Source organism: Neolamprologus multifasciatus, chromosome 15 (genome assembly GCF_963576455.1).
Source record: "Neolamprologus multifasciatus chromosome 15, fNeoMul1.2, whole genome shotgun sequence".
In the NCBI taxonomy this organism is placed as follows: domain Eukaryota; kingdom Metazoa; phylum Chordata; class Actinopteri; order Cichliformes; family Cichlidae; genus Neolamprologus; species Neolamprologus multifasciatus.
Genome location: NC_140453.1, coordinates 8,730,787 through 8,753,609, shown reverse-complemented (window position 1 = coordinate 8,753,609; position 22,823 = coordinate 8,730,787). Strand labels below are relative to the sequence as shown.

At 41.3% G+C, this 22,823-nt stretch overlaps 1 protein-coding gene across 4 annotated transcripts in view; it reads right to left on the bottom strand.

The window, feature by feature from the left end:
• Nucleotides 1-9,676: 9,676 nt before the first annotated feature.
• The window catches only part of sgk1 (serum/glucocorticoid regulated kinase 1), a 34,567-nt gene continuing 21,420 nt past the window's right edge, over nucleotides 9,677-22,823 (bottom strand). The window contains exons 4-13 of one of the 4 annotated variants that reach the window (XM_085132890.1): nucleotides 22,732-22,795; nucleotides 13,918-13,993; nucleotides 13,608-13,683; nucleotides 13,312-13,500; nucleotides 13,066-13,197; nucleotides 12,038-12,274; nucleotides 11,823-11,918; nucleotides 11,539-11,694; nucleotides 11,367-11,456; nucleotides 9,677-11,166 (exon numbers count right to left, since the gene is read on the bottom strand). In XM_085132890.1, the coding sequence (XP_084989016.1) occupies nucleotides 10,999-11,166; nucleotides 11,367-11,456; nucleotides 11,539-11,694; nucleotides 11,823-11,918; nucleotides 12,038-12,274; nucleotides 13,066-13,197; nucleotides 13,312-13,500; nucleotides 13,608-13,683; nucleotides 13,918-13,993; nucleotides 22,732-22,795 (1,284 nt within the window). In that variant the 3' untranslated portion in view covers nucleotides 9,677-10,998. Of the gene's footprint in view, nucleotides 11,167-11,366; nucleotides 11,457-11,538; nucleotides 11,695-11,822; nucleotides 11,919-12,037; nucleotides 12,275-13,065; nucleotides 13,198-13,311; nucleotides 13,501-13,607; nucleotides 13,684-13,917; nucleotides 13,994-14,144; nucleotides 15,530-15,996; nucleotides 16,147-18,888; nucleotides 19,053-22,731; nucleotides 22,796-22,823 lie in introns of those variants that run through there. The other 3 variants (XM_085132893.1, XM_085132894.1, XM_085132891.1) reach the window with 3 other exon arrangements.

Below are 22,823 nucleotides of genomic sequence, written 5' to 3'. Positions count from 1 at the left end.
ATTGGCACAAGCCTCATGTCTTAACTTCGCTTCGTTAAGGAGATATGACGATTCGAATATGCCTCTCATTACAGAAATCAGGCGGCGATTTTGAACAAACTCTCCATTGACTATCTATGGAGAGTTTTCCGACTTTGTGTTGGTCTGAGGAGATTTGCCAAAATTCTGTCAATACCACAACAATGATAGTGACATTTTCTGAAAGCCAGCAAAAATACCTACGTTTTGATGTATAATTTGCAGAGGTTGAGTGAAAATTGAGCAAGTAGCAAGAAGTTGTTCGGACATGAAGAGAAGACTGCGAAACTTTCAGTGTCACACTTAGAACTGACTGCATAGCAACCATAACAACCCATGTATTTTGTGAAAAATCACAAAGATGAAACTCAAAACTTGAAGAGGGATAAGATGAAAATGGTAACAGATATGAAAAAGCTGAATCATACATGAATAGCCCAATAATTTGTGAACATTTTAAAGTTTAAATGGTTGTTCTATGTGAAAGTATGAGGAAGTAGTTAAGTTTCAAAAACAAGCAAGTTTTAGCAGAATTTTGGAAGTTTTCCATTCATTTCAATGGGACAAATTAAAGGAAAAAAGCTTAATATTTTAAAAAGTATAAAAGCAGAAAATACCAAAAATCATAGCACACATTAGCAGAAATAGCAGAATAGTTGAAAATTTGAATGGTGAAAATAGCACAAAAATTGTGGAAGTAGTTAAACAGCAAAAAACGTACGGAAGCAACTTGAAGAATAACTAGAAAAATTTGCATTTCCTGCGAAAATGCAGTGTGGATGCTTTAAAGCTGAAGCTGTCTTCCAAAACTAGCTGAAAAAGCTGAAAAGTTGCAGAAATTGTAAAAACTTTGCAGAAGCAAAGGAACTTTGCTAAAAAGTAATAACTTAGCAGAACTGCAATATCTTAGAGGAAACATAATACTTGGCAGAAATACAATAGCATAGCAGAACTTGGCAGAAATATTGTAACTTACCAGAAACACGATAACTTCTCAAATATACAAGAATTTAGGAGAAATAGTATAAGATAACAGAAAGAATATATTTAGCCAAAAATACTTAAACATTACAGAAACACTATGATTTAGAAAAATAGTACAACATAGCAGAAATACTGTGATTTACCAGAGAAACTGTGATCAAATATGAATATTGTAATTTTAAATTAATACTATGTTTTAGCACAAATACTATAATTTGACAGAAATACTATCATTTGGCAGAAATACTATGTTTCAGCACAAATACTCTGGTTTAGCACAAATATTATAACATAGCAGAAATACAATTATATAGCAGAAATGCTATATTTAGAAAGAGAAATATAATATAGTAGAAATAATATGATTTAGCAGAAATACTGTAATCAGCACATATACTGTAACATGACAGAAATTCCTCCACTTAGTAGTAATACTATAACATAACACAAATGTTATGATTTGGCACAAAAACCATGATTTGGCAAAAATACTATGATTTAGCAGAAATACTATGATTGAGCAGTACTACTACCAGTACTAAGTACTAAGATGTAGTAAAAGTACTTTGATTTAACAGAAATACAATTATGGAGGAGTAATACTTTAAAATGGGAGAAATATTGATACACACACACATACACAGAGCCTAAAGGGAACAGTATTTGTGCCATGGAGTGTTAACAAGAATGTGAGGTCCATATTAGAAAAGCTGGTAAAATCATAAAAAAGTTTGCAGAATTGTAATAAATGATGAATATGAATTACTGGTCTGTGATAGTGTATTAATTTGTAGGGAAAAAAACATGTTGACCAATGTGGGATTGAACCCACGACCTTTTGGTTAAAGACCCGTGTCATTACCAACTGCGCCACTGGGAAAGAGAGCGGGCGCCTGGAAGACAGGGTCATGAGCAGTCAGAATTAGATCGCGGTGAGAGGCGCGCTGAGTTACAAAACGTCGTGTAACTCAAAAACTAGGTGGACTAGAAACATAATTCTTGTACTGGGTCAATCAGCGGACTTTGGTGTACTTTGACTGCGATTTTTATTGCTCTTTGTACAACCGTTGCTGAGATATGACGAGAGAAGAAACGGCAGACCTCAGATATGATTGGCTGGCTGGGAAGCCGTGCAGGCCCTGATATGTAAATTTCAGGGCTAAGTGTCTCAGTCGTCACAGAGGATTGGCTGCCTGGGGACCTGGCAGTAATATATAGAAATAGTATGATTAAGCAGAAATACTATAAAAAGCAGAAATACTATAATTTTACAGAAATACTATAATTTAGCACAAATACTATATTGTCACGGGGGTGTGGGGAAGGAGGACCCAGGCGCAGTGCTCTGTGTATAAACAGTGCGTTTATTTACAGTGTGTGGAAATAACAACAAATTCCCGTGCTTTCCCCAGACTCCCGTGTTGTGTCTTCTCCCACTGTTTGTGCTCTCCGCTCCCGTGTCTCAGCACTCCCCGTGCTGGCTGCTGTCTGGCACTCCACCCCTCTCCTCTGGACACAATAGAAGCAGCCGTCAGGACACATACAATCGCGGGCATATACACACACACTAACCAAGCACAACTGGATGACTGACGTGGAGTCTCACGCAATGATCCCGCGTCGGTGGGAGCTCCAAGACTCTCTTAAGTAGCCAGAACCAAAACAAGCAAAAACAACAAACAACAAACCCTCCCAGGTCACAGTCCCAAAGTCAGACCGCGCATCCCGCAGCGGCGCATCCCGCTCGCCGATCTCCCCCGGCTGCGGCGCGGGCTCCTCCCGCTCGCCGAGGTCCCCCGGCTGCAGCGCGGGCTGCACTCGCTCGCCGAGCTCCGGCGCGGGCTCCACCTGCTCGCCGAGCTCCGGCGCGGGCTCCACCTGCTCGCCGAGCAGCGGCGCTGGCTTCTCCTGCTCGCCGAGCAGCGGCGCGGGCTCCTTTGGCAGCGGCGCTGGCTTCTCCTGCTCGCCGGGCAGCGGCGCTGGCTCCACCGGCTCGCTGAGCTCCTCCGGCAGCAGCGCTGGCTCCACCGGCTCGCTGAGCTCCTCCGGCAGCGGCGCTGGCTCCACCGGCTCGCCGAGCAACTGCTCGGGCATGCGAGCTCCACTGGCTCGCCGAGCTTCTGCTCGGGCAGTGCGAGCTCCACCGGCTCGCCGAGCTCCTGCTCGGGCAGTGCGAGCTCCTCCTGCTCGCCGAGCTCCTGCTCGGGCAGTGCGAGCTCCTCCGGCTCGCCAAGCTCCTGCTCGGGCAGGGCAGGTCCGGGTGGCGACGTAGCAGCCGGTGAAGAAGATGGCAGAAGGGTGACTGCAGGCGGATGAGATGACGGCGGTGCCACAGCTGCAGATGTTGAAGCAGCGAGTGGTGTGGAGACCTCTGACCGAGGTGATGTTACCTGCGCTGTCGGCTCGTCCACTGCAGACACAAAACCAGATGGGGAGGGAAATGGAAAATTGTCCGTACTACTCACCACAGCCGACTCTTGAGAAGTTCGTGGATTAGGCTGCGGTGAGGAAAGCCGGTGGAGCGAACGTCGTTTCCGTGTAGACGTCGGGGCCGGCATCTCAGGCTGTGAATCCACCAGCGGTCCGGGCCGGTGAGCAGCCTGAGGAGGAGAGTGGAGGTGGAGGGTGGAAAGCAGGAAGTCCAGGACAACTGGATTGAGGGAGTCCACCAGCCAGGGGAATTTAACAAGTGTCTCCACATATGTACAAGCATAGAGCAAACGGGGAAGCAACACCAAAAATATATAGTAATACATATAACTAGTCCATAACTGCTCAGGGATCCTGGGTTGCTCAGACCCAGAACCCTGACATATATTAAGCACAAATCCTATAAAAAGCAGAAATACTATAATTTAGCAGAAATACTATATTAAGCACAAATCCTATATTAAGCACAATTCGTATAAAAAGCAGAAATACTATAAAAAGCAGAAATACTATAATTTAGCAGAAACACTATAAAAAGCAGAAATAGTATAATGTAGCAGAAATACTATAATGTAGCAGAAATACTATAATTTAGCAGAAATACTATATTAACCAGAAATACTATAAAAAGCAGAAATACCTTAAAAAGCAGAAATACTATAATTTAGCAGAAATACTATATTAAGCACAAATCCTATATTAAGCACAATTCGTATAAAAAGCAGAAATACTATAAAAAGCAGAAATACTATAATTTAGCAGAAACACTATAAAAAGCAGAAATAGTATAATGTAGCAGAAATACTATAATTAAGCAGAAATACTATATTAAGCACAAATACTATAAAAAGCAGAACTACTATATTAAGCACAAATCCTATAAAAAGCAGAAATACTATCATTTAGCAGAAATACTATAAAAAGCAGAAATACTATCATTTAGAAATACTATAACACACACAGAAAGAGAGAGAAGCCAGTTTTTAGGTCAGTCAAGCAGCCTTGGAGCTGCTGAATTTGAATCCACCAATCAGAGAGGCTGTGTACTTTTTTCCCGCCAAAACAGGTGCAGCCGTTTTTACACACGCAGCAGAGAGGCAGGATTTTTGCAGTCTATTTCTCATAGTGAGGACTAAACTCAAACAAATGACCATAATTTCCTAACCGTAGGGGCTAGAACGATCATTCTTACACCGTTTTGTTCAGCAGAGATGGGGGAATCTTCAAGTGTTGACAATTTATCATTAAAATATGAATTATTAAAGATATTTGACTTCTAATGCACCATAACTGAGTAGAGGCGAAGCAAAAACTGCCTTGACTTGCCCTCAAACAACGCTTTCTAACTCTAAATCTATTTGGAGTATCGATATCATTCTTTCACCGTAAGAGACAGCAGGCTTTGGTGAACAACCATGGAAATTTTCAGGTCTTTGTGGAAATCTATCAAAAAGATATGACGAGAGAAAAAAGTGGCTCATTTCCAGAGTTTGAAATCTGAAGAAATCTGAGCGAAGGACGAATTTCCTACCCTCAAACAAACGTAATTCATGGCCAAATGGTAATAGGTGAGAAAAAAATTCTTGAATTGTGAGCGTCAGGAGAGTCTAAAGATATATTGGCACAAGCCTCATGTCTTAACTTCGCTTCATTAAGGAGATATGACGATTCGAATATGCCTCTCATTACAGAAATCCAGCGGTGATTTTGAACAAACTCTCCATTGACTTTCTATGGAGAGCTTTGAGACTTTGTGTTGGTCTGAGGAGATTTGCCAGAATTCTATAAATCCCACAACAATGATAGTGACATTTTCTGAAAGCCAGCAAAAATACCTACGTTTTGATGTATAATTTGTGGAAGTTGAGTGAAAATTGAGCAAGTAGCAAGAAGTTGTTCGGACATGAAGAGAAAAATGCCAAAGGTACAGCAGCTCACTTAGAACCAAGTGCATAGCAACCATAACAACCCATGTATTTTGTGAAAAATCACAAAGATGAAACTCAAAACTTAAAGAGGGATAAGATGAAAACGGTAACAGATATGAAAAAGCTGAATCATACATGAATAGCCCAATAATTTGTGAACATTTTAAAGTTTAAATGGAGTTTCTATGTGAAAGTATGAGGAAGTAGTTAAGTTTCAAAAACGAGCAAGTTTTAGCAGAATTGCGGAAGTTTCCCATTCATTTCAATGGGACAAATTAAAGGAAAAAAGCTTAATATTTTAAAAAGTATAAGAGTTATAAATAGCAAAAATCATAGCATAAATTAGCAGAAATAGTAGAATAGTTTAAAATTTGAACGGTGAAAATAGCACAAAAATTGTGGAAGTAGTTAAACGGCGAAAAACGGGAGCAACTTGAAGAATAATAATAATAATAATAAAGAATAAAGAGAAACAGGAAAACAATAGTGTGGATGCCTTAAAGCATCCACACAATAAAGAATAAAGAGAAACAGGAAAACAATAGTGTGAATGCCTACAGCATTCACACAATTATAAAGCAGTTCCCCTAAACTCACCCTTTTTTTTTTTTTAAGAAACTGCTCTATGAAAGCATCCTAGTTCAGCTGTGTGCGTATCTGCTTGTTGCTGAAGTGAAGAATAAGTTTCAGTTGCAACATTTAAACCTGCATTGTAACTGTGCAATAGCTGTAATGTCATAAGAATGACTAGAATTCCATCCCATGAGTGTTCCATGAAATTCCATCTCAGGAAGGCCAACTCTGATGGCCTTCATCAGGGCTTATGTAAGCTTTCTTAAAGACTGCGAATTGAAACCAAACGTTTCATTTTAATAGAGAAAAAATGTTTTTAGTTAAAACACATCTCCAACAAAAATAAGCAATCAGCACATTTCCTGTACATTATTTAACCATTACCCTGAGAACTAAAACACCAGAGGTTATGGATGGGTTGTAATCTTTAATTTTTTTCTATAATACTTTCTATAATACTGTGCAAAAGTCTTGAGTCACCCTTTATTTTATTTATATTTTGCTTCCAAGGGGCCAGAATTTCTTGTAATTTTTAAAGTGGTCTTGAGCCATAGTTCTTCAGTGTCGCAACGGGACTGAACGGACTCACGCGCAGGCTCTAAGTTTTGAAAACACAAGAGTCTTTATTACAGCAACACCAGGTGATCTATTTACAAAGGTGAGGGGAAAGCCGGGCTCCGGGGGTCCACACACAAATGGGGAAAGACGCTGAAAGTCCACACACACTCCGTCCACTCCTCGTGCTCCTCTTCACACTCCACAGAAAACACCATGGCTTACCCCACACTTCGCACACTCGATCACTCAGGTAACACAGGGGTTTGTCCAGGGAATGAGGGTCGGCAACGGTCCAGCGACGAGAAACACAGAGCTGCCATCTTATAAAGGAGCTGGAACGCTCTCAGGTGATAAGCCACAGGTGCGTGGGCCAAGGGCAGAAGCCCACAGGTGAGCTCCACCCAGTAAAGCACCCATCACTACAGCAAAGCATACCTGGATAGACAAATACATAATGAAACACTATCATGGCCTCCCCAGAGCCATTTATGTTTGCATGTTTCAGCAAACTCCTGCATGTATTTCCCATATTTCCCTAGCAAAATATAAAGGAATGAGTGATTACTTAAAACGTTTACACAGTATTGTATTACAAAGGTTTTTACAGTCATAAATTAATAGTTTTGACCTCCTTCAGCCTTCTCTCTACTTTCTTGTTACTTGTTTAAGTCATCCTTCCTGTCCTTACCTTTTGTTTGGCTCCCAGTGCACAAGCTGAATTCAATGAAGTTCTTTGTAGAACTGTGACATCATTCTGTCTGATAAAACATTGTCCAAGTGATAATGAAGCATCGTCTGACCAACCACAAAGACAATGTTGGCACCTGTAGCTCAGAAATTTAGCCAGCAGATGGCAGTGCATGACAATGGCTATTTCGGCAGAGGCAGCATCATCACAGTCTGCTCAATACAGCAGGAAGAACAAATGAATGAGACAAAAAAAATGAGTTGCAAATGCCACGTACAGTATACGGGGATTGAATTCTGAGTATTTCACAGAGATTAAAGGGATTTAGAGAAATGTGCTTGTGTGATAACCTGTTAGGAAAGTAGCATCTGCAAAAGACAAATCAGGATTGTCTAATTCTGCTTTATCCAAAAAGGCAGACATCATGTGGTTCTGAAATGTGTGCATGTAAGATTTCAGACCAACATGGCAATCTGTTGGTACAAACCAACCAGGAAACATTTCTGAGCCCCCTTACAGAGGTGTACTTATGTAGAATTTTGATGTATCAGCACTTTGACTGAGTATTTATTTTTCTGAAAACTTTTTACTTTTATTTCCTACATTTTTAAACAGATATCTGTACCTTCTGCTTCTTTAACAGGTTTGTTACGTTAGGTTAAACGGTATCATTTATAGCGTTTGTACTCGGGGGTTAAAGTAGGCCCTGAAGCGATCCAGGTGTCCATAAGTTGTGGTCGTGGCACTTCAGATTCAGATGTTTCTATCAGCTCAACAAACATCAGCAAACACACAAACTGTCTGTGTGCATTCTGCCTCACGGTGTGTTGGTAACTAAAGGTCCAGCTGCTGTATTTCACAGGGATAGAAAAGAGTGCGCAATAACTTCACTCAGAGATGTAGAAACATGTAGGAAGACAGAAAGGAGAGACTTTATATATAAAGATAAGAACTTCTCAGTGACGCTTGATTAATGGCAAATTTAAGGCTTACGTGTGATGTCATAATTTTAATAACACGATGGAAATATATATGATGCGCTTTGATTAATTATGCATTTTCATTTTGTGAAACGTTCCTGCAAAACAAACAAAGCTACACTAATGTTGTGTTACTCAAATGATGCATGAAAATACTGTTTAGTAGTTATGTGCAAGATAAACAGGTTAGTTTGCAGTACTGATGTGAATTCACAGTGAAGCGCTGTGTTGGACTGGTGCACAGTGGCTGAGGTGCTGATAGTCAGATTTAGGTTACAGCAAGTGTAGCAGAGATTAATTTGCATATAATGTGATGATGCTTAGATGAATTCGCTGAATTGTTACTTTATACCGTGTGGTGTAAAGGCAGTATAAACAGTATAGTGTCCGGGTAGGGGATGGACATCAGCAATGATAACTTGTGAAACTGCTGACATCTTGCTTAATTCAGTTGTGTAAATCCACAAAGAGCAGCAAGTCAGCTGATCACGCCATGTACACAAAGAAAATCTGCTGGAGCTCACATTAGAAGTTATTGTGAGCTGTAATTCTTTTCACTATGCTGATCCACTTCAGCCGATCTTAGGGTTTTCCAACCTGCTGAAGTAAAGGGCTCAGTAAAGGGAATTTTAACACATAACAGATTCATTAGAATTTGAATTTAAATTTGAATAATTCTTGGTTTTTCATGTAGCAATATTATTTTACTAACATATTATAATAGCACAAGGCTCAGTTAACTTTGTACAGAAATAGCTCGTATAATTGTCCTTCAAGAAGATACTTTTTACTTTCTTTCTTTGAGTGTATTTCAGAGCCTGTACTATTTCACTTTTAATGGAATAAAAAAACATCAACTTTTACTGGAGTATTTTTTAACCCAGGTATCTGTACTCCTTCTTAAGTAAAGAAAGTCTGTACTTTTGCCACCTCTACCCCCTTATAACACTTGTCTCTGGTGGCCAATTCTTTCTCCTTTTCTTCCCCTCAAAGGAAAATGGAGGTCAGGGTTCACCTTCACAACAATCCCCTGGATGTTATTGAGTACTAACACAACCTTGAACTCTAGCAGAAGGACATAGTAGCTCATCAGCATGCTAACCTGTTAGTTTATTTTGTTAATATTCGTTTATTAGCACTGGAACAAAATGCCTCTCACCTATGTTCCTGTTTTCTAGTTCAAAGCAAAGCATTGCTCATGGGTGCACTGACTTTTGTTTAACCTGTACTGGCTTTATTAGCAAATACTTTGACCCTTCACACACCCAGACAGACACAGCTGAATGTCATAGTCACTGTTGTGTAAGGCTGCTGACGCATGGAGGAGGATAAAGTTCATTCTACCCAAAAGTGGGACATTCAGTAGTTCAAATGTGTTCCAACCAGGACTAGTAAATGTTTCTTCATGCTGGGTTTTTCTTTAACTCTGAAGTACTTATTTTCTGTAGAGGCAAAGACATTTCAAGCTAAAGGGGAATCAGCTAAGCTTTTCTGTGCACAAGTCATTTAATAACACATTTGTAAGGTGTAATAAAGTTAAACTTTTATTGCAAACCGAACATGGTCACGTAAATCTTAAACAATTTTTACAATTTACAGTACATTTAACATTGTTACATACTGTATACATATTTAAGCATACCTTTAGTCATTTTTTTGTTGTTGAATATACATTAAAACTAGTACACAGAACTCCAAATATACAAACAAACTTAAATACCGTCAAACTGCATTACAGCAATATTAAAATGGAATGTTCAGTTAAAGTGTCAGCCTGTCCGCGGGCCGCCGTTAACATTACTGTGTGGCGGGTGGAAGACTGGAGGAATGAGGGGGAACGTGGTCGGCGAGCAGCTCTCCCCAAAACATTGCACAACACATCCCTCTTGTCGCCACCTAGCAGCAGCAGTGCGCTCTCTTGGGCTGCGCTCTCCATCTATCAGCATTGTTGTTTTATGTGCAAAAGAAGACGTGAAGCATCATTCGAGTTCTAACGTGTCACATGTTAAAGACAGAAGAATTGGATTAACTTAGTGCTACATCTTTCCTCGATAGTGACTTCAACAAAACCCAAAAAAAAATCAGGTGCAGAGCAGATAAAACTCTGATGTTAGTGTCGACACAGTCAAACTCAAATGATGTAAGTTCTGATGGAGAGAAAAAAAATATAAAGGCACCTTGTAGAAAAATTAAATTAGCCCATCTGTCTCTCTGTAACATTCGGTTTTTAAATAACTCCCTTTTCAAAACACACGGAAAGTACATGAAAAGAAACTAAAGCACCAAAATGAATGTCATCTCCAAGCTACTCATTCGCGCTCAAAAGGTAAGGTCCTCACAGGTGGTAGCAGAAATCTCAAGAGGGAAGGTTTTTTTCACTACAGAGATGAAAATGGAAATTTTCTCTGGGCCTGGTCCGGCCTTCCTCTCTTTGAAAAAGGTGGGAGCTTGGACGTGTGCTTGTATCTCGTGGCGTCGGGATCAAGGGGAGCTTTTAAGCTGCCTGAGTCCTGTGTGCAAACGACCTCCACTATCAGGAAATGGTTGAACAACTGAAGGCTGAAAGGGGACTGCAGGTAGTGAAAGTAAAAGCTTGAGGATCAGAACTCCAACTGGGCCTCCTCTTGTGGCAAGCATTCAAGAGTTGCAGAGGATGTGGCAAAGTACGCATGTTTAAAGTCTTTGTAGATGCAGAGTTGTCGCGGGGTTAGGTGTCGGAGATGTCCATCATTCTGATGGTAAACATTGAGTGGGGTCACGATGCAAGTCCACGGGCATGCCTCGTTTCATGCCCAATAAGTCTAAACTAGTGTCTATGATAAGTGCCTGTGTTTAAATCCTATAGGTAGGAGTCCATAGATGGGGCATAGGAGAAGCCCACAAAGGCCTCGGCCGCCTCTTTGATGCTGGCTGTGACGAGTGCACTGTCTGGGGAGCAACCGATGGAGCTGGGTACCGGCTCGTCTGTGAACTCCGGATCAAAGTGCCGCAGGTCATTGGGCCCCGTCTGCATGAGAGAGGAAGGAGCAAGGAGACAAGCAGGAATTAGCCAACCTTTAAAATACCTTACCATAGTTGGAAATGTATTAAGTGAGGATGTTTCATGCTCTTTAGTTATGTTGTGTAAATACTAAGAGCGGGTACAGTGAAAATTCATAAAGCTGACCTTCTCAGGGCTTAACAGAGTATTAAAAAAAGGGAGCATACCACATTGGGGTTGAAGGGAGGGGTGATCTTCTTTGCATTGAGGTCATCCCAGTTGATGGGGGTAAAGAATATGTGGTTCTTAATTTCAATCTGGAAAAGAAATGACAAAACAATTAAATGATGCTCGTCGCCACGTGTGGTGTGTAAACAATCAAATGAGATGGAGACTTACGAAGTCGTCGGAGCAGCCCAGTCTCTTTGTCCGGTCTTTTTGCAGCAGGCCCTCCAGCAGGTGTCTAGCTGAGTTGGAAATGTTGGGTTTCAGCTGCAGTGGCTTGTTCAGGATGTTGTCGTACATCTCTGCTGTGTTGCGGCTGTAGAATGGAGGCTGGTGGCAGAATAAAAGAGCAAATTAGCATAAATGCCTGTAATATCTTCAGTGTTCCAAATAAGACAACAGCAAATATCAAATTTTATTCCAATTTAAAGTAATGTAATATGATTAGAAGTACTCACCAGGCCATACAGCATCTCATAGAGAACAGCTCCTAAACACCACCAGTCTACTGTCCTGTCATACGGCTGCTTGTGCAACACCTCAGGAGCCAAATACTGCGGAGGGAGAAAAAAAACAAAAGATGATAAGAAATGGTAAGTTAAAACGGTCAGCTATTACAGACAACTGTGAGAAAAAATTAACAGCAGAGCCACACTGGACAGCTTCTCCTTACCTCTGGAGTACCGCAGAAAGTTGATGTTGTCCCATTGGGTTCAATGTTCTCCTTGCAGAGTCCAAAATCTGTGAGAATGATGTGTCCCTGGGAGTCCAGCAGGATGTTTTCTGGTTTCAGGTCTCTGTAGACAATGTTTAGTGAGTGCAGGTATCCCAGTGCGCTGGCGATCTCTGCTGCATAGAACCTGGCTCTGGGCTCGAGGAAGCAGCGCTCTCTCTGCAGGTGGTAGAACAACTGGAACATAGAGGGAAACAGAAAAAAGTGTCTTTGAAACAAGTGCAGAGAGCAGTTTTGTTCCTGATAACTAAACTTGATTACACTCTTAGAATTCTATATATAAGTAGGGGTAGGAAATTAATGGACGAAAAAGCTACAATAAAAAAAGACAGAGACAGAAAGGAAACCGGATGGGAGGAAATTAAGAGGCAGGATGGCGACGGCTTAAAAAGTTTGACAAGAGAAGACAGATGAATCGAGGACCAAAGGTGGAGTGAGAGACCAGCAGGATGGAGGGAAAAAGAGAGAAAGGAGAAAAAGAGAGCAAATGCATCCTGCTTCCTGATGAGGCCCATATTTAATCAGCACTGTCTTTGCTCGTCCAACAATCACAGGAAATTAGCTCGATTAGAGGCACACCAAGTCTGAATGGCGCTGCTAATTTTGGCCCGCAGTTTTTTCTGCTGTCCCAACCACCCCCACCCCCCTCCTCGATGATTTCCTGAGAGGTGTTTCCTTTAGTTTAAAAGGAAAAAAAAACAGAGAGCAGCAGCTTCTATTCTTCTTCTCATGACAGGATATCCCCTCTGTCTGTCTCTGCTCTGTCTCATCTTTGTTTCTGATCTGGAAAGGCATTACTATCCCTTTAAACTCCTTCTCAGTTTACAGGTCACGTCTGGTGCCTCTGTTCCCTTTCGTTTCTTCCTCTATCTCAAAGTTATCCTCTAATTTATTCGACCTTAATTCCAGCATTAAATAGATCAGACTGTCCATCTTTCTGCGTGTCAGCAGTTGAGCTAGTAACTCACTTCTCCGCCATTGATGTAGTCCAAGATGAAGTACAGTTTGTCCGCTGTTTGGAAAGAATAGTGCAGGCCCACCAAGAATGGGTGCTTGACATTCTTCAACAGCACATTCCTCTCTGACATAATGTGTTTTTCCTGATTGAAACAAAGAGAGGTGGTTAGGGGGGTTGACATGAACACACCTTGAGTGGTATGCTTGCAATTTGTGTGCGAGTTCAAATTCAAAAACATGTCTGCAAGCACACATACCTCCTTCTTCTTGAGAATGGCCTTCTTCTGTAAGACTTTGACAGCGTAGAAGTTGTCATCCGTGCGATGGCGTGCAAGCAAAACCTTTCCGAAGCTGCCCTTGCCAATAACCTTGAGGAAGTGGAAGTCGCTGGGCTTGGCCGAAGGATTGGATGATGGGCCGAGGTTGATCTGTTGGGATGGACTGGGCTGTGAGGGAAGGACAGCGATGATTAAAAAAAGTTGGAGCCATAACATGTATGATAAGCATGAAAACAGAGGATATGCCTGTATATTGCACAATTCATTTTACTTACAGGAGGAGAGGGGTTTGTGTTCATGAGCTCAGGATCCTGAGGAGGACTCAAGTTCAGGATGGACTGAACCTCGGAACTGAAACACAACAACAACCACACCGAGTTCAAACTTAGTTCATCTCCACACAAATGACCAAAGATTTGCACTAATAGGTTCAATGGGTTCAAAGACTGACATCATTCCACACATCAAATATTTCAAATATTTCTTCAATGCAGTATAACTAGAATGTTTGGTTGGGTTTCCCAATGTTTCGATCTCCACTGAGCGCAGAACAATAATATGAGTCAGATGTGAGTTGATACTCACTGCTTGCAGGCGTAGGAGTTTGTGGCTAGCCTCTGAATGAAGTCGTTCAGACCCATCCTCCTTTGTTTCATAAAAGCTGCAAAACAATGGAAAAAAGAAGACGGATGGAAAGATTATTTACACTGGACTAAAAAGGAAAAAAGCAACATAGAGATTCCACTAATAATCATTATCATCATCATCATAATCATAATAATCATAAATTAAAATCTTGTTGTTATCCATACCCGTGACTAATGCCACTAGCCCTCTATACTTCGAGTAAGTCAGCACAGGCTCTTGCGTTTCTGTTATGACCGTCATGATGAGTTAAAAAGCAGCTCCGCGATTGCCAAAAACCAAACTATAACCATTTAGCCCTGGCGCTCGCTTTATATAGGGCTACGAAGAGGGAGGAGCTGTCTCTCTCCACCCCATACGCCACAACACTCCATACCCCCTACTCCACCTCCCGGGTGGGCGTGATCCTCGGTAAACATTTAGCTTTGGTAAGTGAACCAAGAGAAGGCGATCGATCCCGTTTTTCGACAAATCAGCGGTCGTTGCGCTCCCAACGCGTCACGGCCGCACATCAGCCGTGCTTGCGTCAAAAACATGGACAAAAGTCAGAAAAAAAGATGTGACTACTACTGTACTCACTGTAAAGCCGGTATTTGCATAAGTTTGTGCAATACCATTCCAACTTTAACACCCCCGAGAGTAAGGCGAGAGTCAGGCAGTCTGAACCGACCATGAAATAAACACATTTTCAATCTACACACACAAAAACTGCAAACACAAACCCTATGGGCAAATGAAATCCAGATGTATCCAGTAAACAGTCTAACATATGGTGCCACTTAGTGTTTCAGGCATACAGAATGGACTTTGTCTTACAAATGAGTGCACACTAAAACAGAACTGATCGAGACATTCGTGACTGTTCCACAAGTCCCTGTTTATTTCTGTCATTCCTGCACCGTGTGTATTCGCGCTGAGTGTACAGTAAGGTTCAGTACAAATAATTTGATAGCCTCGTCACGAGGACTATCAAGTTCAATTTTTTGGCTGTTCCTCTTTTAAAACCGTCGGGAGTGACGCAGGCTGTCCCGGTGGCACACAAAGGACAAGAGGGAGAGCCTGAGCCGAGGAGGCCAGATGCCAAGAAAAGCCACTGGTAGTGGAAAAGTACAGAGTGAAACTCCTGCACACAGTCAGTCCAAAGTAAAACAGAGACGAAACAGTCTGTTTTTAACTTACCGGTAAGAAAAAAGCAAAGCATTAGAATATGAGGGTTGAAAAAATGTGTGTAACAATGCAGAAAATGATTAGTTTTCTGCGCTGGCACACTTGAAGAGCAGACGGGCTCAGTTATACACGGTTATGTAAGGCACCTGGTTCAAGTTCTATCTACACCCCTCCGTGGAATGTGTGTAAGATGATATCTCATGTGAAGGCCAAAAACACTTAATCGAGACGCCGATCACTGTGTGTAAGGAGAACGGAGATAAACGCACTCTAAATACCAAAGTGGCGCCGCACAATTTTTGAAACACAAGCAAAATGCATTTTTAAAAGATCTCAATTCCGTAGTTAATATCAAAAGAACAAAACTGCACTGCAATAAGTTTCCACAGAAAACAAACCTTTCAGCTCGGAAGTTTTCATTTTGTCTACCTGTAGCATCACCGGAGCTCAACAAGTTGCAAGAGAGACTTACCATGCTCTCACCTGCGCTTTTAAAGAGACTCTCTATCAGCAAGACAATTAAATAGATATGAGCATCATAAATCAAGGTCATGGGATTATGGGATGAATGGGAGCCCCCCCACCCCACCCCACATACACCAAGTATGTGTGCCTGTGTTTTCTTCGCAGGACACACTGACACACACAGACACACACAAACTGTGTTAGAAGCGCTTACTTTGCGTTAGTTAACTATTACGCATACCTGCGCCGTAAGTGTATAAAAAAAACCCACTGCGGATTTGTAGTTTCCTACAAGTGTACGATCCAAATACAACAGCGATTTTTTTTCCCCTTCTTCCTTTGTAAAACGATTGCCGGTGTTTTCAAAAGGATACTGAGCGTACTTACACGTCAGAGATGTCGTTTTGTCTTTCATGTGGATGCTTCTATATCCCAATCACTACTAGAACAAAGGTTTGGCTCCTCGGCAGGGAGGTAATCGAACTACGCCGCATTCCTTTTCTTGAAGACCTTCATCCAGCATTTTTTTTTCCTTCTTTCTTTAAAAGGGCGGAGACGTCCCGCCTCTATTTCCTTCCACTCTCCAAGTTTTGTGTTCCGTTGCATGGTTGCATGACTTTTCTCGAGGGCGGGGGTTTTACTGCCTTCAAATGCTCCCCTTGAGTTTGCTCGAGTTTTGAGTTAAGCGTTTAAACTTTGAAGTTTAATTTAAAAATACCCCGTGATCCTGATGATAAGTGGAAAAGGATGAATGGATGAATAAAAGTGTCCACACAAAAAAATGCACATGTTTATTTCACCTTACATTGATATGGATTTAAAGGTAAGGCTAATATTAAGTATGAGCTAATCCTCATCATCCATCTGTATTGTATACTTGGGATTGTACTTCCCTGTGACAGCATTACGAAGCTGGGTTATAGTTAAAGGCTAAGTGTAGAAGAATAATAACATTTTCCCCCTTTAAAAAAAGTTCATTTTCATATCCAGTGTTTTCCCACCAGCCACCTGAGGTCATTCACACGCTGGGCTCAGAATTAAAAAAGATGCAGAAATTCACAGAGTTGGCAAGTTGGCTGTTGCCAGTGTTTGGGCCTTTAATTAACCTGTCTATTGATGAAATGCTTTCTCATTATCCTGAGTACTTTTATCTACCTGATATTTTCTTACAGTAGTGTCTTTCATGAATTTTCCCATATTTCTTTTTCTTTGGGAGTCTTTGGGAGTGAGTGAGATAAGGCATCTCAGTGATAAGTGAAAGGAAGCAGGGGAGGTGAGGATACAAATGACAAGGCAGTGATCATTTATTGCAGTTCTGCACGAACTCTGACGTAAACTGCGCCTTTTTCAAAAAAAAAAAAGTTGTGCAATGCAGTTTATGTTATTTTTATCTTAATTTTTTGTGGGTATTTATTAACAGTGCCTTGGCACACCTGTGTCAGGAGCAACAGGAGCAATGCCGAGTTCTTATCGATTAATGAGCTGAACCTTGGAGCTTTTGAATATGTCTGCTTTTCATGAAATTATTTAGCCTTGGTCTATTCTGAGAAGCCCTTTTCTCTTTTTTGATCAGGTGCAAGCATCAACATTTATATAGTCGGTTAAAAACAGATTACATAAAAGTTATAAATTGCTTTGCAAGTTATGACATGACAACTCTGTACTTGTTGGAGAAACACTTGTTGGCAAGCGCAGCTGTAAGATGTTTCTTGTGGTTGTTCACCAGGTTTGCACACGTTACTAGGGGGGATTTTGGACCACTCCTCTTTACAGAAACTCTATAAAACCTTTCAGTTTCAATTGTCATGTTGGAAAATCCACCTTCAGCGTTCTCTCTAAGGGAAGGAGGTTCTCTGCCAAGATATGATGGTGCATGGACCCTCAGTGCCAAGAAGTCGTCCTGTACCCTTAGCAGAAAAACAGCCCAAAGCATAATGTCTCCACCTCCATGCTTGACTGTGGAGATGTTCTGTGGAGGTGTTCTTTGGGACATGCTCAGCATTTCTGACATAGCAGGTCGAGTTGATGCCAAAGAGCTCCATTTTGGTTTCATCTGACCACACTTTCTTCCTTGCCTCTCTGAATCATTTAGACGTTCAGTTGCAAACTTAAGGGTCTGTACATAAGCTTTTTCAGCAGCAGGATCGTGCAGGCGCTGCAAGATTTCAATCTATTACATCGTAGCGTGTTACCACTCGTGTTCTTGGCGACTGTGGTCCCATCTGCCTTCAGATCATTAACAAGCTCCTCCCGTGCAGTTTGCAAAGCAGTGTATAACTTTTATGTAATTTTTTTTTATATCTGGATTTTTAGTTAACGTTCTTTCTCTCTCCATTAAAATTAAACTTCCATAAAAATTAAAGACTGAGCAAACTCAAATTCAGCAGGGGATCAAATATTTATTTCCCCCACAGTCTGATTGATATGTTGGCTAATAGGAATCTGCACACTGTAGTTTTGCTCACGGGCACTTATAAAACTACCCTGCCAGTCTTGGTGTTCTGAATCAAACTTTCTAGTCTCACACTCAAAGATGAGAATTGTTGCAGAGTCAGGTTGTTTCCATGGGTGACTCTGCAGTTTTTTAAATACAGCCTCAACTTTTTACTGCTGTCTCTTTTTCTCCCTTAAGTCAGGGCAAAATCTATTATTAATCTGCCCACCACAGCCACCTGATTCACACACTCACACATACACATAACGCTGAGCCGGAGGGCAAAACAAACCTGCAGGGAGTCTGAAAGGACACGCACGCAAACACATGCACCCACAAGCCTGGAGAGAGACCCACAGAGCACACTTTCTAAAAAAAAGGGAGAAAGGGCACAAGAGTACTTGGAAGCACATCCTAAATTTGCTCCACATGCCCGTCCTCACTGCACCACCAAGAACTGAGTGAAAGATATTTATTATTGAGGCAGTGCAAGGTGCCGTGGGGTAGTGGCATCCTTCAACGGGCATTTAATCTATGATTCTGCGTGACACTTCAGCAACACTCCGCGTGGGATTGAAACTGACATCTTTTATCAACATTTGGAAAATTCAGAAATGCCACACAAGTTGAAGCATCTAATATTTCTTCCTTCAAAAATAGCAAGATGACAGGAAAATGACATACCAAGAGAGAGCTACTGTAGTGCTGAACTTGAAAAATTAGTCTTTAGCAGAATGACTTGCATTTTGCCCTCAGAGGAATGGCTGAAAATATAGCCATTTCTGCACTGAGGGAGAAGATTTAAAAAGATGACGATGAAGACGAAGAAGAAGACGCTGCCTTACCTTCGTCAGGGTGTAAGCATTGATCTTCGCTCTGCACTTGTTTGGTCATAGCCAAGAGTCGAATGAAATGAGAGCAAAGTGTTGAGCGAAGATCAGAAGAGAGGAAGAAATTGGAGCGAGGGAGCGGCTGTAACAAAAGGTTCTCTCAGTGTTATTCCTATCTGGCCTGCTTTCGCCTCAGGATTCGCAGGCTGCTCCAAGCTCAGGCCCGAACAAGAGGAGGCTCCCACAATACTCACGCTGTGTGTTTGCTGCCTATGTGTGTGAGACACTAGTATGTTATGTAACCCGTGAGTGGCACTGCTATCAATGCCAAAGAAATAACTGACTCACACAGAGACCCTGTGAGCCATGAAAGGACAGGATGGGGTTGACTTGATGCAGGATATTAGAGTTGTAGTATACATGGAAACACAATCCTGCTGCCTCATCCCACCCACCTTTAGCATAGCCACACATACACAAAGACCGACATGTGCCCATTTTCATCCTGTTTCCGGCATCTGGCATCCATCTATTAAATACGCTCATCTCTTTGAGCCTCTCATCCGTCCATGTCCTAATGTCCACTCTTTGTGTGTCGAGGATGGTGAGGGTGCTTGTGAGTAAAGCTGATCTGGTGATGAATGCGAATGAGCCTTGGCGATGAGGAACCAAATGACACTGTTATATAAAGTCCTCGGCTGTTCACAGAGGACAGCTAGGCTTTTATTTTGGACATGGAGGACTGTCAGTGAGATGGCCCGCTGGGTCACCTGTGGCATTTGAGGCGTATATGTTTGGCCCTGAAGTTTCCTAATCACTTCCTTGAAGTAAAATGGCATGTTACTCAATCACCAAAAATTCCCATTTCCTTGAAATGTTTATGTAACTCCAGGAAGACACTCATGATAGTGTCAGAGATGGCATAGCGTTTTACTAGAAAACTGTTACATCACTGTTACATTTTTATTTTTATCTGTGATTAGTAGCTTAGCTGATAGATCTCTATTAAAGGTCTTATTATTAATTTTTAAGGTGTAATACAAATTAATGTGTTCAGACTTTCTTCTCAGTACTGTGATATCACTTTGGATTTGCAGTGTCATTATGGGTTATGAATTATATGCATATATTTGTGTTGTATTTGCAAATGTGTGCGTGCCTGTGTGTAGGCGTGAGCAGCATGTTTGTCTGTTAAGCGCTGAAAGGCAGGTTGACACAGGTAAGTGATGCGTCATACACGCAGGGAAAAAAGAGTAAATAACAGCTTTAAAACAGACCTTTTGATAATATTGTACATCAGAACAAAAGGAAATTTTGAGAACACGCACCCCCGCATCCACACACTCAAATCCAGGCTTAGCAATTAACATGTTATATAAACCTGCTGCCACAGGGAAAAGCACCATAAGTCAATGTGTACATGCTGATTTATAGCACTAGCATACTTGTGTTTCCAGTAAGGGTTTCTTTTGCAAGTAGCGTTGGTTACATAAGACTGCCCTTATTGAAAGGAGTAAAAAAATAACACAGGCAATGTTTCCTCTGTAAAAATTAGCCAGTCAGATCCCTGCTCCCTATAATTATTATTATTACTGGATCAATCCCTCAGTCTTTGTCTCTCTGCACCGCTTCATGTGTCACACACATCGGTGCATCACTGTAAACGACTCATATGTGACGGTCCTCAACTTCTAAGTACTCCAAAAGCCACTAATTGCTCAATGTGGATCGACAGGATGTAGCAGCATGACAGCGGAGGCCACAGGAACAGCTTGTCACCATCTCCGCTAATTGCTTGGATTTCTATCCATCCGCTGAAAACTCCCATTATTAACAGGCACACTACTGCCAGCCAAAAAAAAAACCCAAAACAAAGCATCAGAATACAGTTCTTGTCACATTTCTTACTTGCAGATCTGCAGCACAGTTGCTGCAGTAGTACAGAATGCAAGTTTACTTCAGGACTGTGCTTAAGCTCAAACAGGCACTTAAACTTCAGATTTAAAATGTTTTGCCGACTATGAAATACCTTTCTATTGTAAAGGAAAATATTTTTTTTTTTTTTAGCTATAAAAGCACTGAATTTTACGAGGTTTTGTACAGGTCTTGATAAGCAACTATCACACCACTGTTATCAAATGCAAATTTATCATATTAATTGTTAACTGATCATTTGAAAACCCTTTTTTAAACTATGTGAGCATAACTGAAAAACTCTAGTTAAGTGTCTGGTTCATCAGCCTCCACACATTTGAGAACACTTTCAAAATGGCTAGTCATTTTTCTAAAACTCCAAAGTTGTTGGTTACTCCAATGCAAAGCAACTTAAAATCTCAATACCAGAGTGTGTACTTCTCCCTTCACAGAGCAGTCCAACTGCCTCAAACCACAGCAGAAAGATAAGCTGCATCAATGAGCAATTGGACAAGAAGAAACAGACCTCTAACAGGTCCTCGGATGACAAAAGTTAGATTTGTGTAGGGAGTAGTACACGCCATTGTACTGCACCTTTACTTCTTAGAACAAAAATATTTGTTCTAAATATTTCACACTACAAATGCTTATGAATAAGAACATTTCTGTAGAGATAAAGTTTATATGATAAGCTTTTAGCAAATGACGCACTTTGATTGTCGTCTAATCACTGGAAGGTCACTGGTTCAAATCTTAGCTGCTCCAACAAGTTAAAGTCAAGCAAGGATACAGCCCAAAGAAACTGAGCCTTGAGCTGCCCCTGATGCATTCATCAGTGTGTTTTTGTGAATGTTAGACGAGACATACAAAAAAGTACGTATAGAATTGTTAAAATGAGCTCAACCTTAGCCATTAAAAGCTTATTTCTGCAGTAATAATAAACAACAATATAGTAACAGTCATATAACACTGGTATTTAAATGCAATATGGTTCTTCTTATGGTTCCTTATAGCACTAAGTGACATTTACGTATTACTTAAAATTGCACTTTCTACACAGTTAATGATAGTACAAGCAAATAATTTAATTGGAAACAAATAGCTCCTAAAGATTCTGTACAATTCCAGCGCAAAACAGGAAATGCTAAATGTTGCCTTTCATCTGATATTTATTACTTAGAATTAATAAACTGAATTTGCAAAGAGGGAGGAAAGTGGTTCGTGGGCACGCACGCACACACACAGACACACACGGACATACTCGGTGGAGCCTATGATTTGGCTATTGTGTTAATTGACAGCCACTGAACGAAGATAGGCAGTGTGTGCCAAAACATGTCACGCATACAGCCTATGCACTTTGTACTGGAGCTTGATTTGTGCCACAACTGTGAAGCATGATGGAAAATTAAAGTATAGTCACTTACTGTCATTTTGGCCATAAACCAAGGTAGACTTTCACCCAACTGTACACATGTAAGCAACAAGCGCCCGAGAGGTTGTAAACAGAAAAGGTCACTGCATTGTGTGCATAATGATCAGTCCTGAGGATTGCCTCTGTAACTACTGCTTTGCAAGTTCCCAGAAAACAAATAAGTAATCTTGGTTTCTGAACAACAGTTATTATCCCAGGAGTTTAGAGGGTGGATCAGAGGGCAAAGTGGTGAGGTAAGGTGAAGTCACAACCTCATTAGGTTTGGACTAAGACGCAACAACAAACAGGTAGAGCAAAATGAAGATTACTTTGGACTTACAGAAAAAAATAAACGTCACTGGCGACAATAAAGAGAAATGAGCTGGGACTGCTGGAGTGGGATGGTGGAAAGAAATAACAGAGGAATACGAGTTTGTGATGTGGAGTCACAGTAGGAAAGCAGAGGGAAAGAAGGAGGAGGGAGGAAATGGAAGAATACAAAACAACAGGCTTAGTTGCTGGTTACTTACTGTTGTCACCAGGGCAACAGTAGCTGTCTGGGTCTGACTCATTGTGGTAGTACAGGTCCATAGCCTGGGGGGAAAATATGGCACCACTTAGA